We start from the raw sequence: 23,853 nt of genomic DNA, 5'->3' as shown, positions 1-23,853 counted from the left end.
CAGCGGGCTATTACAGATGTAGGGTCAGTCTTCATTTCTTCTGTAGTGTTAACCAGTATCCCCAGGATTATTCGCTGAGGAAAAAACCCAAAAACCTATCATTGCTCTGTAGTGTTGCTTTTGAAAAATCAAATTATACGCATACACCTTTTTTAGGTCTTATTGACCCATTTGCTTATTTTCTATACTTTTGACAATAGAATACTGACTTAATAACCATAACTTTGCTACATTTTGATATCTGGTAGTGTTCTTCCATATTCCAGCTTTGTTCTTCAAAATTTCCTTGGCTATTCTCAGTCTATGCATTTCAATATACATTTTAGAATCTGCTTATAAAAAAATCTGAAAAGAATCTTCTGAGGCATTGCTGAAATTGCATTGACTCCATAGATCAATTTTGGGAGAAATGACACCTTGATAATCCGTGAATGTGGTATATTATTCCTGTATTTATTTAGGACTTAATTTCTGTCAATAACGTTTTATAGTTAACGTTTTGTATCACACCTTTTGATAGATTTATTGCCAAGTATTTGATGACTTTCGGTGCTATTATAATTATCTATTTTATATACATCTTTTATATATTGTTTCCAATGACCTTCTTAAATTCACTTAATTCAAATAGTTTGCAAATAGAATCCTTTAGACTTTTGATATACACAATCATGTCATTTGTGAATAATCAGGGTGTTCTTCCTTTTTAATCCATATGCATTGGTTCAAGCATCCAATATCACCTTGAAAATAAGTGGCAAAAGCAAATATGTTGTTTCATTCCTAACATCAGAAAAAACAATTCAATAATTCACCGTAATTATAATGGAAGCTGCAGTTTTTTCACTGACGACCTTTATCGGATTAAGGATGTTCCCACTATTCTTACTTTGCTGAGTTTTTACCATGAATATCAAATGCTTTTTCTACGACTACCAGTATAATCACGATTTCCTCTCTCCTTTTTTTGTTATTCTGATTACATTATTTTTTCCCGCGCCAATTAACACGCACCTTTCCATTTCTGAAGTAAACTCCACTTACTCATAATTATCTTTTTTATATACCACTTGATTCATTTTGCTAATTTTGTGTTTAAGATTTTTGCATCTGTGTTCCTAAGAGAAACTGGTAAACCAGCGTTTTAAAGTGACATTTTTTTCTTCTCATTATTTTGAGAACCGGAACTTACACGATCAAAAGTGTCCTCTAGGGTGTTCACTCTGTAGTGTGCAGGATGTGGAATAGATCAGTGCAGGAGGTGCGTGGTGAAGGATCAGGGGTTCCTGGAGCAGGAGAGCCTGTACAAGCGGAAGTGGAAAGGATTTAGCTCCTGATAGATGAAAGTGTAACATTATGAAACAGAAAGGTTAGGATAAGTTGATTTGAGCTTGAAGAAGAGTGAGAATAATGAGTTGACGGGGCTGAAATCCAGAGCTTCACCATAATTATCATCATTGTTAGGATTCATACAAAAGAATAATTACAATGAAAGAAACTTCAAATGCAGGGAATTACGGAAGTGGTTAGTGTGCTGATGTCTTTAAGTATGAAGTTTCCTTACGTTGCTTCGGAGCTAATTTTTAAGCTATTTACATTCACGATCAGAAAAAAGCTGATAGTTTTAATATTCGAGAACAAAGGGATTCGTGCTTCCCAGTCCTTTAGTACGGCACACTTCCATACAGACTGCGCTAGTCCCGTCCTAGCCACCAGGTGGCTACCAGGAGCCACGTCGCTATCTGTCTTCCCCGCTTCCTACGCAGGCGCGGGCCGGGGAGCGCACACGTGACGGAGCTCGCCGGATCGCGGGCGCTGGTGCCACGCAAGTCTGTCAGCTGCGGTTGCGCGGTCGCACGTCGCTCCGACGCTGAGGACGAGACCCATGTGGAAGCTGCTCCCCGCCGCGGGCCCCGCCCGAGGTGAGACGGCTAGGTTTGTGTGCGGGAACCGATATCCCAGAGACAAATGCCGGGGCAGAGGGTTTGGGCAGCGCTGCTTCCGGCTCCGCCCCGACCCTGCCGCCGCGTTTCGGAGCCGCCTCGTCCCGGCGCCGCCTCGTCCCCGCTTCGCCCTTTGACTGCGGGGTACTGCGTCGAGCGCGGGAAGCAGAGCGTCTGCCGGGGCGGGAGGACGTGCCCCGGGCGAGGGGGCGGAGCATTGGGCCTGGGGGCGGGGCGTGGGTCGCGTCTGCCGGAGCCGGAAGAACGTGCCCCACCCGAGGGGCGGGGGCGTAGGGCCCGGGGGCGGGGCGTGGGGCGGTCCTCCCGGCGCAGCCCCGCCCCGCCCTCGCGCGAGGTGGTCCTGGCTCCTGCGACAGCGGCCACTGCGGGGTGGCGGCGCTCGAGCGAGCGGCCGGCGTCGGCTGTGACGCCTGCGTGTCCAGCTTTGAGGAGACACAGCGCGTTCCGGCCGTGACGACGGTCGCCTGTTCCCTAGAGAAGCTGAGGAGACTCGGGTGAAGGAATTGGCTGACCGGGACTTCACCACGCCGTCCCGCGGAACGCGCGTCTCGGCAGCGCGGTCCGGTGCGCCGGGGCCGAGCTCGGCGTGTCCGCAGCCTGGTTGCTGTGCCCATCCGGTCCCCGGTCCCACCCAGCGCGGGTGCCGCCTCTGACGCCAGGCGCGAGCCCCACGGGACACTGGCTGAGATGTTGGTGCGTGGTCCGGGGCATTTTCTCCCGTACCGTACGGTATTTGTAGTGGCTGCAGCTTTGCGGCGCATTCTGCCCTCTGCTAGGGCAAGTGCCCGTAGTGGTCATCATTCTCTTGGCAGCTTTTTACATCGTATTTCCGTTTACCCCGTTCCCAGCATAGATAGTCCAGTCGATCCTTGATCAACGCAGAGGTTAAGGGCAACGGTCACCGCCCCCTTCCCGAACCCACGCAACTTAAGTCGCCCTGGTCTTCCGCAGGTCACCACCGCGTGGTGCGAAACCGCGTGGTTCAAGGGTCAAGCGCGTTTCGATTTTGTTCGGTAATGCATTAAATTTAGAAGTTAACTTAGTTGACCCGTCACACTTTAGTATTGCTTTTTTCTTAGAAAAATGGTGGAGTTTTCCATCTATTTAATCTTTTGCGTCCTTCAGTGAGGCTTTACCAGAAAAATAAGTTTGATTTATAGAGTCGACCATTAACATTTAAATAGCAAAATAACACTATTTTACGTAAATATTTGCCTTATCTGTTTTATATGTGTCTGCATATATCTATATCTATATATATACACACGTGGTTTTATCTTTTTTTTTATTTCTCTTAGAACCATACAGACTTTTGACTGGCGTTGAGTATGTTGTTGGAAGGAAAAACTGTGGCATTCTAATAGAAAATGATCAGTCAATTAGTCGAAATCATGCTGTGTTAACTGCTAACTTTTCTGTAACCAACCTGGTATGTTACTAATTTTATCTCACTAGCTTAAGTAAGGGGGTTGAAATCATAAAAGATTATCTTGGTGCGTATGTAAGAGTTTGTAGGACCTTTCATAAAACTGTTAATTTTTTTTAATTTGCAAAAATTAAATACCTACATTTGGGCAGTGGTACCAGTGGTATTTGTCTATTTTGATCATTAAGTTTCTGTTCCAGTATTTTACTCTTTGTTCTAATTTAGAAATTCAGAGGAAGAAGAACATATTTATTTACTTAAACATTTATCGAGTGCCTACTGTGTGTCAGTCTCTGTATGAAGTCTGGAAGTAGAGCAGTGAACAGATTGTCAGGTCTGCTTTAAAGAGTTTGTGTAGCTCTGTGAACGCAGGTATTTCCTGTTTAAGATAGGTTTTCACACTGAGAATTGATTTGTTTTATTAGGGTAAACAGCTGTTGCTTATTCCCCACAGCTCTTTGAATGGCTTTGAGTTTGTTTTGATTGTTTGGTTGGTCCGATTACAATGTTGGGTAATAAAAGTAATACAAATACATAGAAATAGCTGTGCTCATGATAGTACTGGTAGTAATAAGGAAGAAAAACCATTACTTTTACTAAATACTACATATCAGCAAATGCTAGATCTGTTCAGTGATGTTTAGGTTTTGTGTCTATTCTTATAGGTATAGGAAAACATTTTTGAATACTTACTGAATGATAAAACATTTTAAATTGTTGATTTTTTTTTCAGAGTCAAATAGATGAAATTCCTGTATTGACAATAAAAGATAATTCTAAATATGGAACCTTTGTTAATGAGGAAAAAATGCAAAATGACCTTTCCTGTACTTTGAAGCCAGGAGATAGAATTACATTTGGAGTGTATGAAAGTAAATTCAGGTAAGAATTTTTAAAATCGATATTAAAAATGGACAGCTTTATTTTCACTAATCAAATTCTAAAGGACACAGAAGTCTAATTTAGTTCCTACTTAGCTCAGTGGTGAACTTCGTACCACATGTGGTCCGTGCGTCTTTGTCAGTGATAGGTAATAACCAGGATAAGAGTTTGAGTAAGGTTCCATTGCATCTTTGAACTACGTTTGTTTGATTCCGCATAGGTGAGGGTATAATATTAACTCTGCAACTCCAGATTTAGGAAGCGATGACTTCATTATTTTAATAATGAAGTTTAATAATACATAAAAATTAAAATCACATCATGTGATGTGAGCTTCAGGTTTAAAGTTCTGTAGGTTGCCATCTTTGTAATTGATAATATAACTTTGTGTAACTCATTTTTATTTACAGAGTAGAGTATGAGCGCTTGGTTGCATGCTCTTCTTGTTTGGATGTCTCTGGGAAGATGGCTTTAAACCAAGCTATATTGAACCTTGGAGGACTCACTGCAAACAATTGGACAGAAGAATGCACTCACCTTGTCATGAAATCAGTTAAAGTTACCATTAAAGTAGGTCGAATGCCTTGTTATTACGTTAAAATAAGTTCTGTGAATTTAAACTTATTCACCTCCTGTACACAGTCGTTTTTAAAGTCATTTACTTTAAACTTATCAGAATTGTAGATTTGCATATGCTAGTGCCATGCCTTTGTGTACCAACTAGGCGGAAATGGCTTTTTAAAAATGTGTTTATTATGTGCAGTAACACATAAAATTATATTTCAGATTTTGATTTAGTATTTTAAAAAATGATTTATGTTATCTGTTCACCAAGAAGTTTGTCCAGTGTTCAGTTTGTGTTTTCACTCTAAGCGAAGCGACGAGGGCTCAGCTCCCAGCCTTCAGAGTTCGTGTCCACGTCTCCTGCCAAGTCTTCCTCCTGTCTCCGTCATCTCGTCTCAATGTGCTTTCTGTTTTTATTTGGTTCAAGGCCCTAATCACAAATACTTTTTTGAGGTCTTGTAGTTTAACATTATGCTAATGTATCTTCGCAATCTGGAGATTTGTAGATTGTGTGCCTTTGGAAGATGCTGACTCTTCAAAAGTAATACACATTTTGGTACGTTTTCAGATTTTGCATCTTCGTCAGATTTGGTTATATCCAAAGCTAATTGAAGAAAGACACTGGGAGGTGATTCATCTCCTTTTAAACAAGTAGATCATGTATACATAGGATTGTTTTAGGTTAATATCTATAGCGAAAAGCAAGAAATACTTATTGAATAGAAAAATCCTTTACTATCTAATATAATTAATTAAATCAGAATGTATGTACTATAGCTAGGGAGGTATCATAGAGAAGGGCTTGCTGCTCAGATTGAACCTCAAGTCAAATTTGTATTTTGGTGGGGTTATCCGACCAAGGATCTTTTCATCTCTGCAAGTTTATGAAATCGATTTAAAAATTCAGTTGAGTATTTATGCCGGCACACCCAGAGATAACACATTCATAAGTCAGAGTGCCTGCTTATTAGTTTACAGTGGGGATGCACTCTTACAGCTGGTTGTATTTTCTAACCTTTCTCAAATTTTGTGACTGTATCTTATTTGAGGCTTATAGCTTAATTCACTTGCTAGTTGAAGCCCGTCCCCCATCTGTATATACTTACTTTGAGCTTTTACCCAATCCCAAATAGTGATTTACTTTCTTGAACAGACTTTATTCCTTTGTCACAATCTGGTGGAAAGACAGGCTGAAGAGGTCTTTTCTCTCTTGTTATCTCTCGATACTGTCTTCTCTAGGGCAGATGTTACATTGCCTCAGTCCTAAGATACACTTTTAACATTTTAATATCTTAAAAATTGGAATACATTTTGAAATGGAAATCTATTTTATGTTATGTTGTTCTCTCCCAGAGCAGTTTTTAAATTAATATTGTAATTGGTGGTTTCTAATAAGCGAATGATTATACGGGGATTTACATACTAAACTAAGCAATGACTGAATACTGACTTCTATTTTATAGATCATGCCTTTTTTATAAATTTAGAGAGCTGAGAAGAAAAAGGAATAGGACAGCCCCCTTATAGTTTATAGCTTAAAACTTTTTAAAAAATAAGCTAGCATGAGTACATGTATTCACATATGTTTTCTTCTTGTTAGACAATATGTGCGCTCATTTGTGGACGTCCAATTGTAAAGCCAGAATATTTTACTGAATTTCTTAAAGCAGTTCAGTCCAAGGAACAGCTTCCACAAATCGAAAGGTATGTTGTGTGTTTTAAGTATAATAAAATACGATATACAAAGTGTGATAGCACTGATTTTTTTTATTTTTTATTTTTTTTTAGGCGAGGCAACCCTTGGTTGACCTCACAGATTGCAAGGGCCTTGTCAGCTTACAATCCTTTATTTTTTTTATTTCAATGCGTACAGCACCTGGTCTTCCTAGGTGGTCTCCCATCCAAGTACTAACCAGGCCCGATCCTGCTTAGCTTCCAAGATTAGCCGGGATCGGGCTTGTTTAGGTTGCATGGCTGTAGACTAGCACTGATTTTCAGGCTAATTCCCTCTTTAATGATTGTTTCAGTATCTGCTGTTATAGTTCAATTTTATTAGTGAAGTTTTTTTGTTAGCATGTAAAGAAAGGATCCCCAGATTCTTTGTTGATTGTTTCTTCGTGAAACAAATGTTGCATATGTGCCAGTACTGGGTACAGTACACTGTTATCTGTGGCAGAGTTAAGAATGACAGTGTGGATAACATAAAGCCGTAGATAATTTTAAATTTTAAAATCATATTTTGTCGTCATTGGAAAGCAGTAAGAATCTTGCATCCTTTCAGTCATATGTGTGTGTGAATATATATTTTTGTCTGTAGTGTTGTTACATTACCATGTAGACTAATTCATAATCTAACCATTTGTATACAAGTGAAATGTTAGTTGCCTTTTATACTAAAAGGAGTGTCAGATATGGAAGAATTCTTTTTAAAAGGAAAAAAGGATGAAAGATGTTTGAAGAGATATTAAAGATTTCTCCTATTTATAAATTAGAATTTTCTAGCTCTCTTTTCTTATTGTAGATTTAACGTTAATAGTTAAATTAGTTTCCACTAGTCTCTTTGTATCTTTATAAGTAGCATGAATAGAATTTAAAGTCAGTTACCTAGGAAACCAGAATAATGCAGTGGGTTGCACTCCATCCTGCTAGGTCTGTCCTGCTTGCACATAACTTGCTTATTTGAAGTTGTGGGTTCTAGGAGTCACTCCTTTGTAGTCGAGTTAGAACATCCTCTTCAGTATTTTGTTTGCTGTTCTGGGTCTTTTGCCTCCGTATAAACTTCAGGATCTGTCGGTATCCACAAAATAACTTGCTAGTAGTTTTATTTGAGTTGCATTGAATTTACAGATCAATTTGGGAAGAACTGACGGTGTGACAATATTGAGTCTTCCATTATCCATGAACATTAGTAATTTTTACTGGAAGGTAGAGGTACCGAAATGCTGGTAACTTAGGAATAGCTGTAGCAAAAGATCTGATTATGTAGAAAGTTGAAACTATAGACTGAGAGGCTTGAGAATTAATGGTTGATTTTTCTCTCTCTATTTTCTTCTTTTTCCTCATTCTCATGGATGATTAAGACGTTTTAAACCTGACTTTGGAAATTTTATTCGAATTGACGGAATAATGAAAGTTTTAATTTTCTCAGCTTCTCCAGAGAGATGTCTAATAAAACTCTTTAACTTATAGTTGTAGTTCACAGAATTGGAATATGAACATTACTAATACATATTTATTCCAAAGCAAACACAAGATGCTAATAGAATTTGATCTTTATGGATGATGTCTCTCTCAACCTTTGTAATTCACATAACTTGTTTGAGTCATATATATTAATTAGATCTTGTTATGATTGAGTTGCCTTGGATTATTTATTTTCAGGAAATTAAGAACAGTTCTGCTATTCTATATGGCACCTGTCACAATATTTCTAGAAAAGACATTTGGATACTTTTTGTCCTTTTGTCCTAGATAAAAACTTACTTTTAAGAAATAATTTAATGTTGTTATGGCAATTAAGCCTTTCTACTATCTAGGTAGCCACTTCATTTACATATACAGAATAGTGTATAATTAGAATATACTGTAATTTTTTTCCACAGTTTTTACCCCCCTATTGATGAGCCAGCTATTGGAAGTAATAATATTGACCTGTCAGGACGACAGGAGAGAAAACAAATCTTCAAAGGGAAAACCTTTGTATTTCTGGATGCCAGACAGGTAATGTTATAAGCTAAATTTTGCTAAGGAAAACATTATCAACTAAGACAAATTATTACTAGTATTAGTAGTTACCAATGCATCTTCTTTTTGAGATCTTGTGTAAAAGTGCAAAGTGGAATCTAAAACTGCCCAGGCACCAGAACCTGCCCGTCGTTGTAATATGTAAGGAGGGGCAGAAAACTTGGGTTTCAGTTCTTAATTGCTCAGTTAGTAGACCGCTGTCGACCGTGTGTGTGTCGAAACGGGGGTTCCGGGGCCTTCCGCCAGAGGGCGCGTCGCGCCGGCAGGCACAGGGGCCACCTGGCCGCAGAGGGGCCTGCGAGCCGGGCGCTTCTCAGCCCGCGAGCTCAGGTCGTGCCCTCCAGAAGCAGGACCAGTGCCACTTCCCTGTGCTCTTAGGTCCAGGTGACTCGCAGGGTTTAGACTACGCTCCAGCAGATAACCGTGGCTCTTTCCTTTTTCCTTTTTTCCCGCTTTAGCATAAGAAGTTGAGTTCGGCCGTCGTTTTCGGAGGAGGGGATGCCAGGTTGGTAACGGAGGACAGCGGAGAAGACGACGGCTTCTTCTCAGCGCCTGGGACCTGTGTGGTTGACGTCGGCGGCGCAGGGCCAGGGTCCCAGACCTCGGCTTCTGACGCTCAGCGGGCCCGCGCTCACGCCATCCTGGGGCTGCTGCACAGGTGCAGGCTCGTGTCCGACGGGACACAGGTGCCAGTGGGCGGTTCGAATGTCGCGTGTCGCCCTCGGCGCGACAGGAGAAGGCGTAGCCAATCATTACTATTAAAGGCGTTTTGTGACTAGTGCTTGAAAACGTCTTGTGACTGAGTGTGCTAGAAATAGAATGTCTTTGTCCATGGTAGTTTTATCTCAGTATTTTCTCCCTTTTCTTATTACTTTAATAGAATTTGCAGAATTCTCCTCTCTAAATTAACAAAGCAGTACTTTAGTTTTTTTGAAGACTAAGTAGCAGCTGAGAAAGTTAAAACTCATATGTAAATTTTTTTCTGAAATTGCCTAGAGCAGAAATGTGTTTGTCCCTTGATGATTATTACCCATTAAAAATGCATATAAAATTTTTTATTCCTCTGATATAGACTATTATGGGAAAGTAGGAAAAACATGTCAGAATAGTGTTTATAGTGGGGAGGGAAAGTTTGAAAGAGCTAAATCAAGGGTTTTTTTCTTAGACTCTTAATTGGTGTTAATAATCTTAGCACTGTTGAAGCCAAAAAGTATTGTCAAAACATTGGGCTTGGCAGTCTGTTGACTAAATTTCTATTCACCTAACATAAAGTAGTTAGGGCCAAGGGTACCTGTATGCTTAAAAAGCCTGTAGCTACCTTCTTGCAGTATTCATTTTTCCTGTCCCAAGAGTCTTTCTAACCATGGATATTGCTTTTTTTTCTTTTTTTCTTTTGTGGATTTGCTGAAGTAAAAAGTAAAGTTTCAGTTACTCATACCATAAACATTTCACTTAATGGAGATGTATTCTGTGAAAAAGAATATACCTATTTTTTTTTTTTTTTTTTTTTACTAATTTTTACTAGCGTTTTGATATTTTGTTTTTTAAATTTGTTTGAATCTATCTGGAAATGAACTTTTTAACTTTATTCTGTCCTGTCGATCAGTATGTCTGTCCTTGCCCACACCGTTAGCCACACTGTCTTAATTTCTATAATTTCAGTTACGGTCTCTTGTCTAATAGGACAGATCTCTTTCTCCTGCTCTTCTTCAGAAGCATCCTGGCTATTCTTGGCTCTTCCTTTTGTCATGTACATTTTAGAATCATCTTTTCAAAAACCTTGTTGGGAATTTGATAAATTCCATTTGCATTCGCAAATCAGTTTAGGGAGAATTAACAATTTTTATAATTTTTCTTTAGAGGTCTTAAGTACCTTTTATTAGATTTATTCCTAGCACTACATGTTCTCTGGTAGATATTATATCTATGGTAGATATAATATAAATATATGATATTGTCTCTTTAATTATATCTTCTAGTTGTTTACTGTTGGTGTGTAGAACTTTAGTTGACATTGAGATACTGTTCTTATATCCTGTCACCTTGCTAGACTCCCCTTTTATTTCTAATCATTTATCTGTAGTCTTTTTTGTAAAATCATATCTGTAAATAATAACATTTCTATCCTGTTTTTAACCCTCATGCCTCTGGTACCTCCCTCTCTCTCCATTTTGTCCCCACTGGGATTCCAGAGCAGTGCTGGACGGGAGTGGTGCTGTTAGCGACGTGTGCGTCACTGTTGACTTGGCAAGGAGTGTTTCCACTGTTTCCCATCTAAGATGATGTACTGTCGTGTGGCTTCATTATTACATGTGTATTTAAAGTGTTTTAATTTTACTTTAGCCAATCTTTATAACTAATTTTCATAGTATATTTACAGTTTCAGAAACATTAGTAGAATAAAATATGGATTTTGAATGGCCTGAATTATAAGTAGGTATATGCGATCACTTGGTTATAATACTTAAAAAAAATTTTTTTTTAATATAATGCTATTAGAATTGTACATATAGTTGAATCTAAGTTAACGCAAACAATATATACGAAAAAGCAAATGTTAAGTAAGCACCTGAAAAAAACCTTTTAAACTACTGCAGCCATTTCAGGTGTCTTACTGTAAGTATTAAAAGTGTTAAAATTTGAGGTATTGTATCTATGTAAGACTATTAAATCGTATTAAATTATTTTTGTTTTATAAAATCAGTTATTGTCCACATTATAGAACAACAGAGGATAGGTTCACCATAAGATTTCTTTAATAAGGTTGCTTAGCACATGTCAATTTGGTAAAGTGATTTGATTTACTAAACTTAAAGTCTTAACACAGGTGTAGATACGACTTCCATACAGTTCTTCGTACTTTTCTCTCTCCTTCCACTTCTCCCTGCTGCTTCTTTCTTCTAAGTTTTATAATAAATATAGATTTGCTTATAAACATATATTTTATTGCTTATCTGGATACTGTGAAAATTAGAGAATTTTAGATCTGGAAGGACTTGTATCCTTTATTCTAGCTTTTACGTTACAGTCGCAATAACCGAGTTAGTAAAACATGGTGGACTTGCTCATTTAAGGCTGCTCCAGCGAGTAAGCCAGCACACCATGTATTTGAAATTGCTGTACTATTTTGGGGGAAAAAAGAGTCAACTTGACATCATATTAATAAATATGTTAGTTGGAAGATATTATCATACTTAAACTATTCTGTTTTTACAGGCAGGGTCTTAGACCTATTCCTGAAGCAGAAATTGGATTGGCAGTTGTTTTCATGACTACAGAGAACTACTGTGATCCTCGAGGCCAACCCAGTTTAGGTAATTACAGCATTCTTTTATTCTTTAGTAACTTTATTCTCTAAATTGACGATAAGCTACATGCACATTACTACATACTTGCCGGGGGTGACCATTTTTACTGTCTTTTAAACCTCACCTTTCCCATTCATTTATTCATCTGACAAATATTTGTGGCTGCTGCATACCGAAGATACAGTGTGAATAAAGTAAACAAGTTGCCTGTTATTGTAAACTTTATATTCTAAAGGTCAGGATTCAGATGGTTAACAAGCACGCAAGCAGATGCCGGTCAGTCCTGGCTGGGTCAAGTACAGAGAGGAAGCTAAAACAGGTGCTGTGGAGTGATTGCGAGAGGGCTTGTCCAAATAACTTATTTTGCTGGAATTGTGATGTAATGAATATTTCCCCAAAATTCATGGCTAACCTTCCCAGAATTCATCCTGAGAGTCGGAAACTAAAGACCAACTTTTCAACCTCTCAGAGACAGAACCACTCCATTATGGATACCAGAGAGAGAAGCCCCGCAGCCTTTAGAGAGAGCATGCACTGTAGATATTTTTTTGTTGACAGTGGATTTCTGTTCTGGTACAGAAAAAAACAGAGGAACCGATCAGTAATTTCAGACTTAACACAACAAAACCATGCGACACAGACAGAATCGTATCTGCGTGAGCAGCTCCCCTCATCCCAGCTCCTTTACGGGACAACTGTCTTCTGTTTCTCTTTTAGAAAACTGGTTCTCAACTAGATAGATGCCTCAGAAACATTTTTAATGCACATTCACATTCTCTGTCATCGAGAACATTCTGGGGTGTAGCCAAGGCATCTTGGTTTGTTTGGATTGATTTTAAGCTCGTGTTTATCATACAGATGCTAAGAACCTCTGGGTGAGAAGATCTGGGGAAGGACTGAGCTTGAGGGGAGCCTTCTGTGCAAACCGAGGGGACATTCTGGCTGTAAACTTCAGTCCTTTCTTGTTCTCGCAAGACCTGAAGTTTTTCCTCTGTAGCTTCTGCTCACGAGGCCTGATGCCATCCCTCCTCACGGCCACGGCCCTGTTCGAACCCTCCATATCTTTTCTGGAAGGCTGTCTTATTGCCCCAGAACAGGTCCTGTCTCCACAGTCATCTCCACAGTTAATGCTCTGCTTTGCCGCTGGTCGCCTTCCCTTTCAAAGGCACAAGCTCTCGCTATCGCTAGAGTAGGTCACTGAGCCCTTTCCTAGACTTCTGAGCACCAGCAGTTTAGCTGCAGCCTTCTCCTGCCACCCTCATCTCAGAAATGCACCTCCCTAAGAGTGCGTATGCTGTATCACTTACCGTCCCCACGCGCCTGGACCTCGCCGTCACGGTCCCTGATCCTGGAACACCAGCATAGCCGATCCAAACCTGACGCGTTCCACAGATGCTCGTCTGCTTCGTGAGGTTTTCCAAGAGGTTTTTTCTCTCGTAACTCTCCTCCAAGTCAGAGTTAGTTATTCTGTTTTCTGTTCCCCAGTAACTGTTTTTCCTGGCATTCCAGTCAGAGTTTCTTCCTACTTTGGAACGTAACCAGTGGTTTCCATGCCTCGTTCAGCCACTGGATTGTGAGCGCTCGTTAATTTTGGATTCCCTACAGCAGCAAGCACCGGCCTTGTCTGTAGTTTATATTTGCTCAATTGAACAAAGTTACACACGATCATCTTTTTCAGTGTAGAACAACCACATTTGATCGTCCACTGTTGGAAATGTATTTATGGCTGAAAGGGCCGTAGAGATCCTCTACTTTGTTTTTATTAGAAGATGAGCCGTCTCGAGGCTGAGCAAAGTTGAGTTCTCATAGATAGTCCACGGCCAAGCTGGTCCTAAAGTGTGGGTGTCCTGACTGCTAGGCCCGTACCTTCCCTGCTGTGACATTTCACATGGAGACAAGGTCATGAGGAATTGGGGAAAACTCCATTAGAATTAGTAGTACAGCTTCTTGCACTAAGTCCTAGGTAGGTCTGTGTGGGTTCTAGTCATACACACAGTTTTGGAACACAGCCAGTTTCAGGGGGACAGAGAATGCGTGTCTCCTTCCCTCCCTTTTGCCCCTCCTTTCTTTCCTCTTTTTGGTCCGTATTCATTCATTCACTTATTCAGTAAGTGTTTATTATACACCTGTAATTATTCAAAGCAGTTGGAGTCCAGAGGCAAGCAAGTCAGAGCAGACCCGTCCCTCGTGTGCCCAGCACGGCGGACGTTGCGAATGATGCCATTGTCGGCGGACACCGGCTGTTCTCAGTCGTTAGGTCCCATTTATGAATGTTCTTTCGATGGTCGTAGAAGCATCCTTAGTTGTTATTTTTGTCAAAATTCTGTGCAAGCTAAATGAATTTTAGGGACGTGTGTCTAAGGAGATGCCAGTGAGCTCCTAAGGCGGTCGGTTAAGGAGAGCGGCAGAGTCGTTTGGAAGCAGCAGTGAACGCTTATTAAACACACCCATGTTACGAATGCCTAGCAGTGGGTGCTCAGCACATGGCAACTTTTAAAAATGATCAGTCAGTAATTTAATTTCGTTCACTTATTCATGTCCACTGTACTGCAGACATTGCGGAGATGAGCGAGACTCCGTCCCTGGCCCACGTCTCCCAGGGACACTCACAAGTGAACAGGCGTCGTGAGGCGTGAGGACTGTGGAGACGGCTCACGCTGGCACAGTGCTCATTACTATGTCCCAAGCATTTTCTGAGTACTCTCATTTCTCTGTTCATTTTGTCCTCAAAACAACTTGTGAGGGAAGTATCATAATTACCGAGGAGAGGAAGGCGTAGAGGGGTGAGGCGGTGCGGTCACGCAGCTCGCGCCGAGTGCGTTAACGTGAGTGGGCTGACGGGGGTGTCATGGGAGCCAGAACCAAGAGCTCCCGACAGCCGCAGCTCTGTGCATGAAATGGTGAGGTGGCCGCGCTTTCCCGTAGTAGCCAAGAAGTTTATGTCTAAACCCATTTACGCATTTTTTTCAAATAGTGTATTCCAAACATGTTGAGTTTGAATTGTAGAGACAGTAGGGTAGGTATACTTTCTGTAGGGAGGAAATGTAATTTTTTTGTCTACTGAAAGCATAATTTGAAATAGAATTTAAGTTGATTATTTTTATTTTAGTCGATAACACTTTACTCTGAAGTATTTGGTGTTGCCGAAAAATGATTTGGTTTAGACAAGCTCGTCGCAGATGCTGACCGGCCGCTTATAGGCCATTTCAGTAAAGAGCCGCTGGCTCCGCTGGCTGGAGACGACCGTGTGCTGTCTTCCCCAGTCAGCCCCTCAGCACGACAGTCTGACAGGGCGAGCGGCCAAAGGTCAGTCTTGTGAGTAGCAGTCGTGTTCTTTCTCCTCTCGTGTGACTTACAGGATCGAAGGCGCCGACTGCAGGGCCAGGCCTTGCCCAGGACTTGTCAGTCAAAGAAAAACTAATGCCAGGTGCCCCAGCGAACAAGATGACGTGCGCAGCCCACACGGAGTCAGAGCAAGCAGACACACGGTAAAGCCTCGCCGCTGACTGGCTCATTTTACTTCTATCTGTGATGACTCTGTGCGTTTGTCCGGTCATCTCCTGGGAGATGAAGCGGGGGAGGTAAAGATGCCAGGGCAGATAGTATCTTAGCACAAGGATCAGCAGGCTTTCTCTAAGGACCAGAGAGTAAATATATTTGGCTCTTTGAGCCGTTGAGCTCTGTCACAGCCGTGGAAGTCCGGTCATTGTACCACGAGAGCAGCCATAACAGCCTGCAATGAACGAGTGTGGCTCTTCTCCGGTACACTTAATTTACGAAACAGAGAGCAGGCCACGTTCGGCCTGGAGGCCGGAGTCTGTCAACCCCTGTCTTATGATTTCAGTTCTTTTTTGTTCCTTGCAAATGTACACAGAAGACTATAAAGAATTATACTGCTTTATTTGTGACCGGTGAACTAAGTTTGACAACTATGCATTGTAGAACTATGTGTGCGTACGTGTGTTTAAAACATTTTTCTGGTAGTCTAGAGTTGAGTTCTATTATAGAGACTGTCATCTGCCTGGAATATAACCACATCAGTTCATTGAAAGTGATCTAAAAACCCCATTATATATGATACTGGATGATAGGAAATTATTTTTCTGATTTTCTGTTTTTTTATTTTTTTGCATGGAAATAATTTAAAAATCTTAAAGTAAAATTACCTAGGCTTATCACCCCGTTTAATTTGTTATGGGGTATTAAGTCGACATTCCTTCCGTGTCCGGTTGTTTTCTCGTGGTGCGGTAGGCCTGCTGTGTGCCGCAAGGGTGAAGAGGGGACAGGTACCGTTGGTCCTCAGGGAGCACTAGTGACTCAGGAGCTACTTGGGAGAGTAAAATATTCGCTGAATTATTGTCTAAGGATAATTATGTTCTCAGGCCGTATTATGTCAGTACTACTTAGAGGACACTGTTTCTAGATAAAAAGTGCTGTAAACTTGATTACCTTGCATTCTTTAATTTTGCCGCAGTGTGGATTTGAGTGAAAGGCCAAAGGAAATGCAAATCTCCGGAGTGGAACAGAAATTCAGAATGCCTTCACGAGAAACATCCACTGTGAAGGAACCCACCAAAATAAATTCTGATAATAGCGCTGTCACATCAGGTGCTGTGGCGAGGACGAACACCCCAGCCTGCCAGCTGTCCCCCACCCAGCCCTCGGGGGGCAGCAGGAGGGCTCAGGCTTCCTGGCGGCTGCAGCCCAACTCCATCAGGAACTACTTCCAGCCGTCCGCCAAGAAAAGGTGCGCTTGTTAGGGACACCTCTCCGTGCCTCCGAGAAAGGCCAGGACTTGTTATGTGCTCGTGGCGTGGCGTTTAGTCTGGGGAAAGCTGTGGCCCTTGACCTGGTTCCCTCTCCCGCACCGAGGCCCGCTTCCCTCTGCCACACCCGGGCCCTCGCCCGCCCGCGCCTCAGTGGCCTCCCTCGCCGCCAGGAGGAAGGACGTGCTCCGTCAGCCGTTCTCTCGGGCTCCGGCTCTCTGTTCGGGGCTCCGTCTCCCTTCTTAGAACCCTCCCTGACCGAGTGTCTCCCTCTCGCTGCTGCCTGCGTCCTTCGCAGTGGCTGGTACACTTCTCAGGAACGGAGATGGTCGCGAGAGCTGCGCTCCCGTTTCTGTAGGATCTTCCTAAACTGGCAGCATTTCATCCTGATGATCCTTGAAAGTCACCACTGACACATCGCCAACTCAGATGGCCTGCTGGCATGCAGCTCCTGTGCCTGGCTCGTTGAGTCTTCTCAGCTGTCGTGGCAGTGGCCTGTCCCAGCTCCTTCCCTCTCTGACTTGCCCTTTGCCCCTTTTTTTGGAGGACTTTTTTCTTCCTGCTACTGCATTTTATACCTGGAGGTCTCTACCTTCAGGATTTCATGATGTTATTACAGATGATCAATGCATTTGGCCCTAATTTATCCTTTAAGATTCACTTTTATTTCTCCACAGTAATTTCCTGCTGTTTTCCCAAATGGCAGGCCTGGTTTTCTCCCCGTGAATGAATGTGCGTTTTCTGTTAATGGTGCACTTTGTCACAATCTTCGACTCTTCCTCCTCTGCCTTCCCAAACCAGTAGTGTTGATTCTGACTTGCAGTGCCTTAAAATTCCCCCCTTTCCGTCTGTGCTGCCAGCTTTCTGCTTTGAACTCTGACCACCGAAATTATTGCAAAAACGTCTTGATCAGCCTGCCCAGGATGCTGACATTAGTTAGACTTATTAAAATGTCGCCTTGAGTGTCCCATTCAGCGTGAATCCAGGGAACTCCTGGAGAGCAGAGACCTGAGCTTTTATGTCCTCTACAGGCCTTAGCACAATTTAATGCCTACAGTGTTCAGTGCTTACGGAACAAACGTACAGTATTGTCTAGAAAGCTCTGGGCCGCGCGTCGCTTGCAGTGTGTCGTCTGTAGAATATTCCGGATTTAGCGTCTGTGACGACTTGTCCTGACTCCAGCTCTCATTAACCCATTATGTTTTATTCCCACAAGTTCCCTACATTGTAAAGTAAGCTACTGTGTCCCGGCAACAAGTCGTTTGTAGTTTTATATTTTTTTACCTTTTCTCATTGATTTATCACTCCTGCCACTTCAGCAGAGAAGATGGACATCTCCGCATCGTTTTGGCCATAGCGTCAGTCTTCTCAAAACAGTAGAGTATATATGAGTTATCCACTGTTTTCGGATGTCTGTTCTTTTTTTTATTTCTAGTAATATTGTTAATAAAATCAGGAATATTGTGAATTAAATGGGGGAGGGCATGCATACTGCCAAGCTATTAAATTACTTCGCTGTTTACTTGCCTATTTTTTTTCTCTTCTTTTTAAATCTAAGGGAAAGGGATGAAGAAAATCAAGAAATCTCATCTAAATCAGCAAGAATAGAAATGTCTTGTTCTCTTTTAGAAGAAACACAACCCGCTACACCCTCAATGTGGAAAAATAACGAGCAGCCTCTGCCTCACAATGAGCCTGTGGGGAAGAAACCAGATCACCTATTTACGGATAGAGACTTAAAACCCACTGTGAAAAATTCTGCCAATAAATCTCTTTCTACAGAAAAACTGAAGTCAGAAAAAAGGACCATCGATGACTTAGCCATAGAAGATGAAGTATTGGAACAGTTATTCAAGGACACAAAACCAGAGCTGGAAATCGAAGTGAAAGCTCAGAAGCAAGAGGAAGATGGTAACGTTAGAAAAAGGCCGCGGCTGGACGTGGAGACAAATGGCTCCTTTAATGATGAGAGAATATCAGAATGTAACAGAGTATCTGTAAGTAACGTTTTTTAATGAAAAGTATTATAAATAGAAACTTGAAATGTTAAAAATACTTCAGATATTTATATTGATAGTGTGAGCACCCATTATGTTTCCCTTGAGGAAAAAAATTTAGTATCTTCAACATATTTTTAAGTATAAGAATTCATTGGTTGATAAGATAAATTGCTAAAAATACAATGATTCTTTGACAGTATATAATAAATGACAATAAATAAAACTTATGCACGATCACTTTAATAGATTTCGGGCCGTACAATTACATCATGCATTTGGCTATGAGTATCAGTCTAGGAGGTGCCTTAAGAGAGTAAAGAAAGATGAACAAAGTTAGTGAAACAAAATACTAAATAAATTTTTAGGGTAACATCACTAGGAATTTTTTATTCCATTTTGATCTTTAATGTTCTATCCTGTTTTCATGAATATCGATTATTTGTCTCACCCACTTTGGTCTAAGAAAACTGTTTAGACACTTCCTATTTTATGCGTAAGTTGCCTACTATCTGTAGACGAGTTTGCTCATTAGGTGGGAGCACAGATTTCATGAAATCTAGATTTCCCATTCTGATCCCCCACAGAGGTCTGTTAGCTCTGTCGCCCACCCCCGTGACTGGGCGTTAGCACCGCGCCCTGTGGTGTGGGGACCGATGGCAGTCTTGTGGCCCTGAGACCTTGCGTTCAACAGCCGCGGTTCACATGCTGGCGATGATGTCAGGGAGTGGAATTGTTTTATTTTGTTCTATGGTTCTGTAGCATAATTTGTCTTTGCCTTTATTTTACTGTTTGTGGCCTTCTAAGTAGAGATAGTGCAAAATAAATATGTCGTGTAGACTTGGAGAGTGAATAGCAATGTATGGCACACTTTCGGATATTCTAAAAGTTAAATCACTATTCCAGCACTAATTTTTTTTAGTGCAAATCTTGTTACAAAAGTAGACTTTAAATGTTAGATACTTTTTAAGCATTGTTTATTTTGAGGTAATTGATTCACAAGCAGTTAAAGGAAATTGCTGTTGCCCCTGATGTAACATTTTGTAAAACCACAGCACAATGTCGCAGCTGGGAAACGGGCGTGGACACGGGATCAGCCTTACGCAGACCACTGAGTGTGTTTTTCATTTCTTCTGTCATTTTAAGAATTTGTCTGAAAGTCCTTTTTGTTCATGGACTAAAGTAATTGCGCTTAACATTTCAAGCTACAGAGGTGATTATCAGAAAAAAGTGTTTCTTAACCTTTTTCTTTTAAAAGATGTTGCACTTTTAAGAAGGCAAAAGATGTGATACTTTTCGTTGACGTTGGATCCTTAGCCATAATTCAGAAAGGCAGTTTCTAAAATATGTTGATAATAGAATTGTTGTTTTTCCGTTTAGCGGTTTAAATGCAGATCCTAGCACGTCTGTGAGGTTTTTCTGCAGGCCGGAGCAGAACGCGGTTGGCGGGGCGCTGCTGCCGGGCGTTTATCTTGATGTGACTGGCCGCTGTGCCTGCATCAGGGCCTTGCTCTCCACCTCCCGTCTCCGTGAAACGCGAACATGATTTGGCATCCCTATTAACCTTCTTCTTAACAGCACCTGCTGTCTACACAGTATCTCCTCTTCACCTCTAAGTTAAGGTTTCCTGCTCTCGTATGCCTCCAGCATCTTCCCAAAGCCCAAGGGCAATAGCCACCACCTCCCGCACACCGTCATTCCGTGCGCAGCAGCCCTGCGGTGAAGCATGCTGTCCGCATGCAGCAGAGTAGGAGTCTGGCAGTGGGAGGGGTTCGGTAACGTTCCAGGGTCGCTTAGCTTGGTTTTGACAGCGGGGACAAGAGCACGGCCTACCATCATGGGATGGTTCCCGGGCTTGCAGCCCGAGGGCCGGGGTGGGTTGTCGTATGATTTTCTGAGCTAGGAAAGAAAAGCTTGCAGAAGAGTTTGAGCAGGTTCGACAGAGCAGGGCAGGGTGGGGGGAAGGTGCAGGGAGTGAACTGTTCTGACGGCGATGACGTGAGCGAGTGGCCAGGAAGGGCACGCGGTCGGCTCAGAATCCAAGTTTTCATACAACATTCGTTCTCGAGTCCCTAAGCAAGCACAAAGTACGTTCTTTTCCTGCGTTTTCTTTCCAACTTTAATATTAAAATAAATTTTTCTGAATTTTATTAATGAATCATTGAAAATTTGATGTAAAACAATAGAACAATATGCCCTTTTATTGTATCTGAAGGGACTGCGAGTTGATGGGAAGTATTAGAAAACCATGTATGGGATGCGCTTATGTGTGGAACGGGGTCGGGACATGTCAAGGTGAAGGGCAGTCTGGTTGCATATAAGGTGGTCTCCAGTGTATCGCAGATAAACATCTTAATTAAAGTAACTTTCTTTTTTCTTGAATTAAGGGTGATTTAAAATTCAATTCTAACCATAAATTTCGATAGAATCCCTTAACAGTGTTTGTTTTATTTTTAACTGTAAAAGTAGTATATAATGTAGACATGTGGGAAAAAGTAACTATTTGTTGATAATCCTACTGTCTGCAGATAACTACAGTTAATATTTTAGTATTTACTTTTTAAAATCATATGCAAACTTGGAATCCACTGTTAATGCAATTTTATAGCCACTTTTTTCTCTTACATTTCTGATACTAAGTATTCCTTAAGTAAAGAATGTAAACAGATTGCTCCCAGTTCTTCGCTCTCAAAACTAACTCATACTGCAATGTGTTTTCTCCATATATTTCTATTCCCATCTTATAGTTTCTCTAGGAAAATACTTGAAAGTCAAATAACTGGGTCTGGAGTGTGAATATTTCTTAAGGTTTTTGGAAAGGGTACCATTTTTATAACTCTTATGAATGATATTTTTTTTGTTTTTTTTAGCAAGAAAATGAAATTGGGAAGAAATGTGAGCTCAAGAAAGAATTACTGTGGTCAACTAAAGAAGAACCATCTGTGAGGAAATTTTTATTTTGTTTAATTTTTATGAAGATTTGACTTATATGGAACATAACCTCATCAGTTTCTGTCAGCTTACATTCTTAGGATTAATTATTTCTCTTTCTGTGTTTTACTTTCATAATTATGCGAATTCTGGATACGGATAGATCATTTTATAACCTTGATGTAGCAAAAAGAGTCTGGAGAAATGCCCAAGTGTGATTCCCTGCCCTCTACTCCATAGATAAGTGACCTTGAGCAAGTCATCGTCACATTTATAAACCTCAGGTCCTTCGTTTACAAAATCAGATTGACACTTCTCCAGCAGGGTTGTTGTTTATGTCAAGCAGAGTAATAGATGTAAAAAATTTCTAAACTCTAAAACATAGTACAAAACTGTTAGGCCATTGTTATTTTATTAGAGTTTCTGATTATAGTCTGTCACTATGAGACGAACCTTTTCTTTTGACTTTTCCCTTTTTTCTTCCCTCCCTGTCTTTATCTTAGTCCTGGCAGCGCCTTCCATATTAACATACAGTAAAGCAGTTTGAAAAACCAGATGTTGAGCCTTGAGCCGCTGTAGCAGTGTTGGTTGTGACTAGTTAGTGGCAAATGACATAAAGACTCTCATTCAGCTGCAGGAAGGGATCTTTAGGCCAACTTAATAACTGTTAATCTGGAATAAAGTGGCTTTCAGTTAATGAGGTGTTGTGTCCAGAATTAATGATTGACTTCTCTAAGATGTCAGAAATAATAAAAAATACAAATTATTGGAAGTCCAAGAAAGCTTAAATATAGGAGATGAGAAAACTTAAATATAGAGTGGAGTGTAGGTGTGTGTTTTTAATGAAAAGAAGTAGACAGTACTGGGGTTCTTGCCAAGAAAATATATGTAAAAAGATGAATTGTTTACTGAGATGATACTTATTAAAATAGACTACTAAATTAAAAATACTCTAAGGTGTTTAGCCTTCTAACATACATTAGTATGTTGTAAATGTTTCTGAAGTTAAGGGAGCACTTGAATAAATAGCTTTCTGCTTTTGAAATAGGTGTGATTCGATTCTAAATTCAAGTGCCAGAAATGAACTTTGTTAACTGTTTTTTCAGAGTATTTGAACTTTTTTCTGTAGACCTCTTAATGACAAATAATTTTGTTATTTCTCCTTTTTATCCATCCATCTTAACCCCATTCAAGAGCAGTGACGGGCTCCCGGAGGACGGCGAGCTGCTTCCAGCAAGGGTGTTGCTGACTGAGTTCAGATCGCTGGTGGTTGGTGACTCCGCCTCCAGGAGTGCAGCTGGTGTAAGTGGCGACTACGGGCAGACGAAGAATTTCAAGAAATTCAGAAAGGTGTGTGTGCCCTTAACCAAATGTAACAGGAGGGCGGCGTCTGAAATAGTGTTGTGCTAAACGGTGAGAGAAGCAGGTCATGTTGGAAACTGGTGCTGTTTCTTCTGCTTAAAACATTAAAAAGTTGCTCTAGGAAGGATGTGAACTGACAGCGAGAGAGTGTATGGAACACCTAGAATGAAACAAACTTCGTGAAGACTGCATTCTTTAAAGTGTGTCTACCTGGTTCCTGGTTTTCCCACCTTAAGCCACAGGCATTTGGCCGCGTGAATAGGGCCCTCTCAGTTCTGATACTGATGTGCGAACAGATTTGTTGAAAACAACTGAGCACATTCAGTAATGAACACCAGGCATGTTGTTATCGCATGTGCGTGTATATAAAACAGTATAAATACGTGCACTGAGTATAATGAACCAGGCATGTTATTACACGTGTGTGGATATGAGCAGTATAGTTACCTGTGCTGAGTGTTGCTGTTGGAGCCGAGTCCCTCCTTTTCTAGGACCTGATAGTCAGTGTGGTTAAAGAATATTTCTCACTCAGCCTGTGTTCTTTTGTTCCCTGTTCTGGGATATTTGCTTCTTGCTTGCTTATACCTACTATTGACTGCTAGCTTTTGCTTATGCATTTGATGAGATAGAACTTTTTCAAAAGTGATTTCTGTGAAGACTGCTTTTCTCTAGAACATAATCGATATGGTTCTCATTGTGACCATAGGTGGTGTAGCTTTTTTCTCTCTGATACTATTAACGTTCCTCAGTTAAATAAGTTTTCTGCCTACTATGACAATCTCTAAAGGGTTCTAAACTCCTTTTAACAGGAGGAATCTTGTTTAAGAGTGGAACATGGGAATATCTCCACCTACATGGCACCCACCTACTCTTCCCCACCCTGCAGCTGAGGCTCATGAATAGCACAGG

At 41.0% G+C, this 23,853-nt stretch overlaps 1 protein-coding gene across 2 annotated transcripts in view; it reads left to right on the top strand.

Moving 5' to 3' along the window:
- The first annotated feature begins 1,736 nt into the window (after nt 1-1,736).
- The window catches only part of NBN (nibrin), a 28,511-nt gene continuing 6,394 nt past the window's right edge, over nt 1,737-23,853 (top strand). The window contains exons 1-13 of one of the 2 annotated variants that reach the window (XM_006924063.3): nt 1,737-1,922; nt 3,263-3,393; nt 4,124-4,272; nt 4,683-4,842; nt 6,437-6,540; nt 8,439-8,556; nt 9,039-9,238; nt 11,797-11,894; nt 15,247-15,376; nt 16,363-16,635; nt 18,213-18,651; nt 21,522-21,593; nt 22,777-22,932. In XM_006924063.3, coding sequence (XP_006924125.1) covers nt 1,886-1,922; nt 3,263-3,393; nt 4,124-4,272; nt 4,683-4,842; nt 6,437-6,540; nt 8,439-8,556; nt 9,039-9,238; nt 11,797-11,894; nt 15,247-15,376; nt 16,363-16,635; nt 18,213-18,651; nt 21,522-21,593; nt 22,777-22,932 — 2,067 coding nt within the window. In that variant the 5' untranslated portion in view covers nt 1,737-1,885. Of the gene's footprint in view, nt 1,923-2,329; nt 2,658-3,262; nt 3,394-4,123; nt 4,273-4,682; nt 4,843-6,436; nt 6,541-8,438; nt 8,557-9,038; nt 9,239-11,796; nt 11,895-15,246; nt 15,377-16,362; nt 16,636-18,212; nt 18,652-21,521; nt 21,594-22,776; nt 22,933-23,853 lie in introns of those variants that run through there. The other variant, XM_015598687.2, reaches the window with a different exon arrangement.

Source organism: Pteropus alecto, unplaced genomic scaffold (genome assembly GCF_000325575.1).
Source record: "Pteropus alecto unplaced genomic scaffold, ASM32557v1 scaffold87, whole genome shotgun sequence".
Lineage (NCBI taxonomy): Eukaryota > Metazoa > Chordata > Mammalia > Chiroptera > Pteropodidae > Pteropus > Pteropus alecto.
The sequence above is the reverse complement of the archived record's forward strand: the minus strand, read 5'-3'. Positions and strand labels throughout refer to the sequence as shown.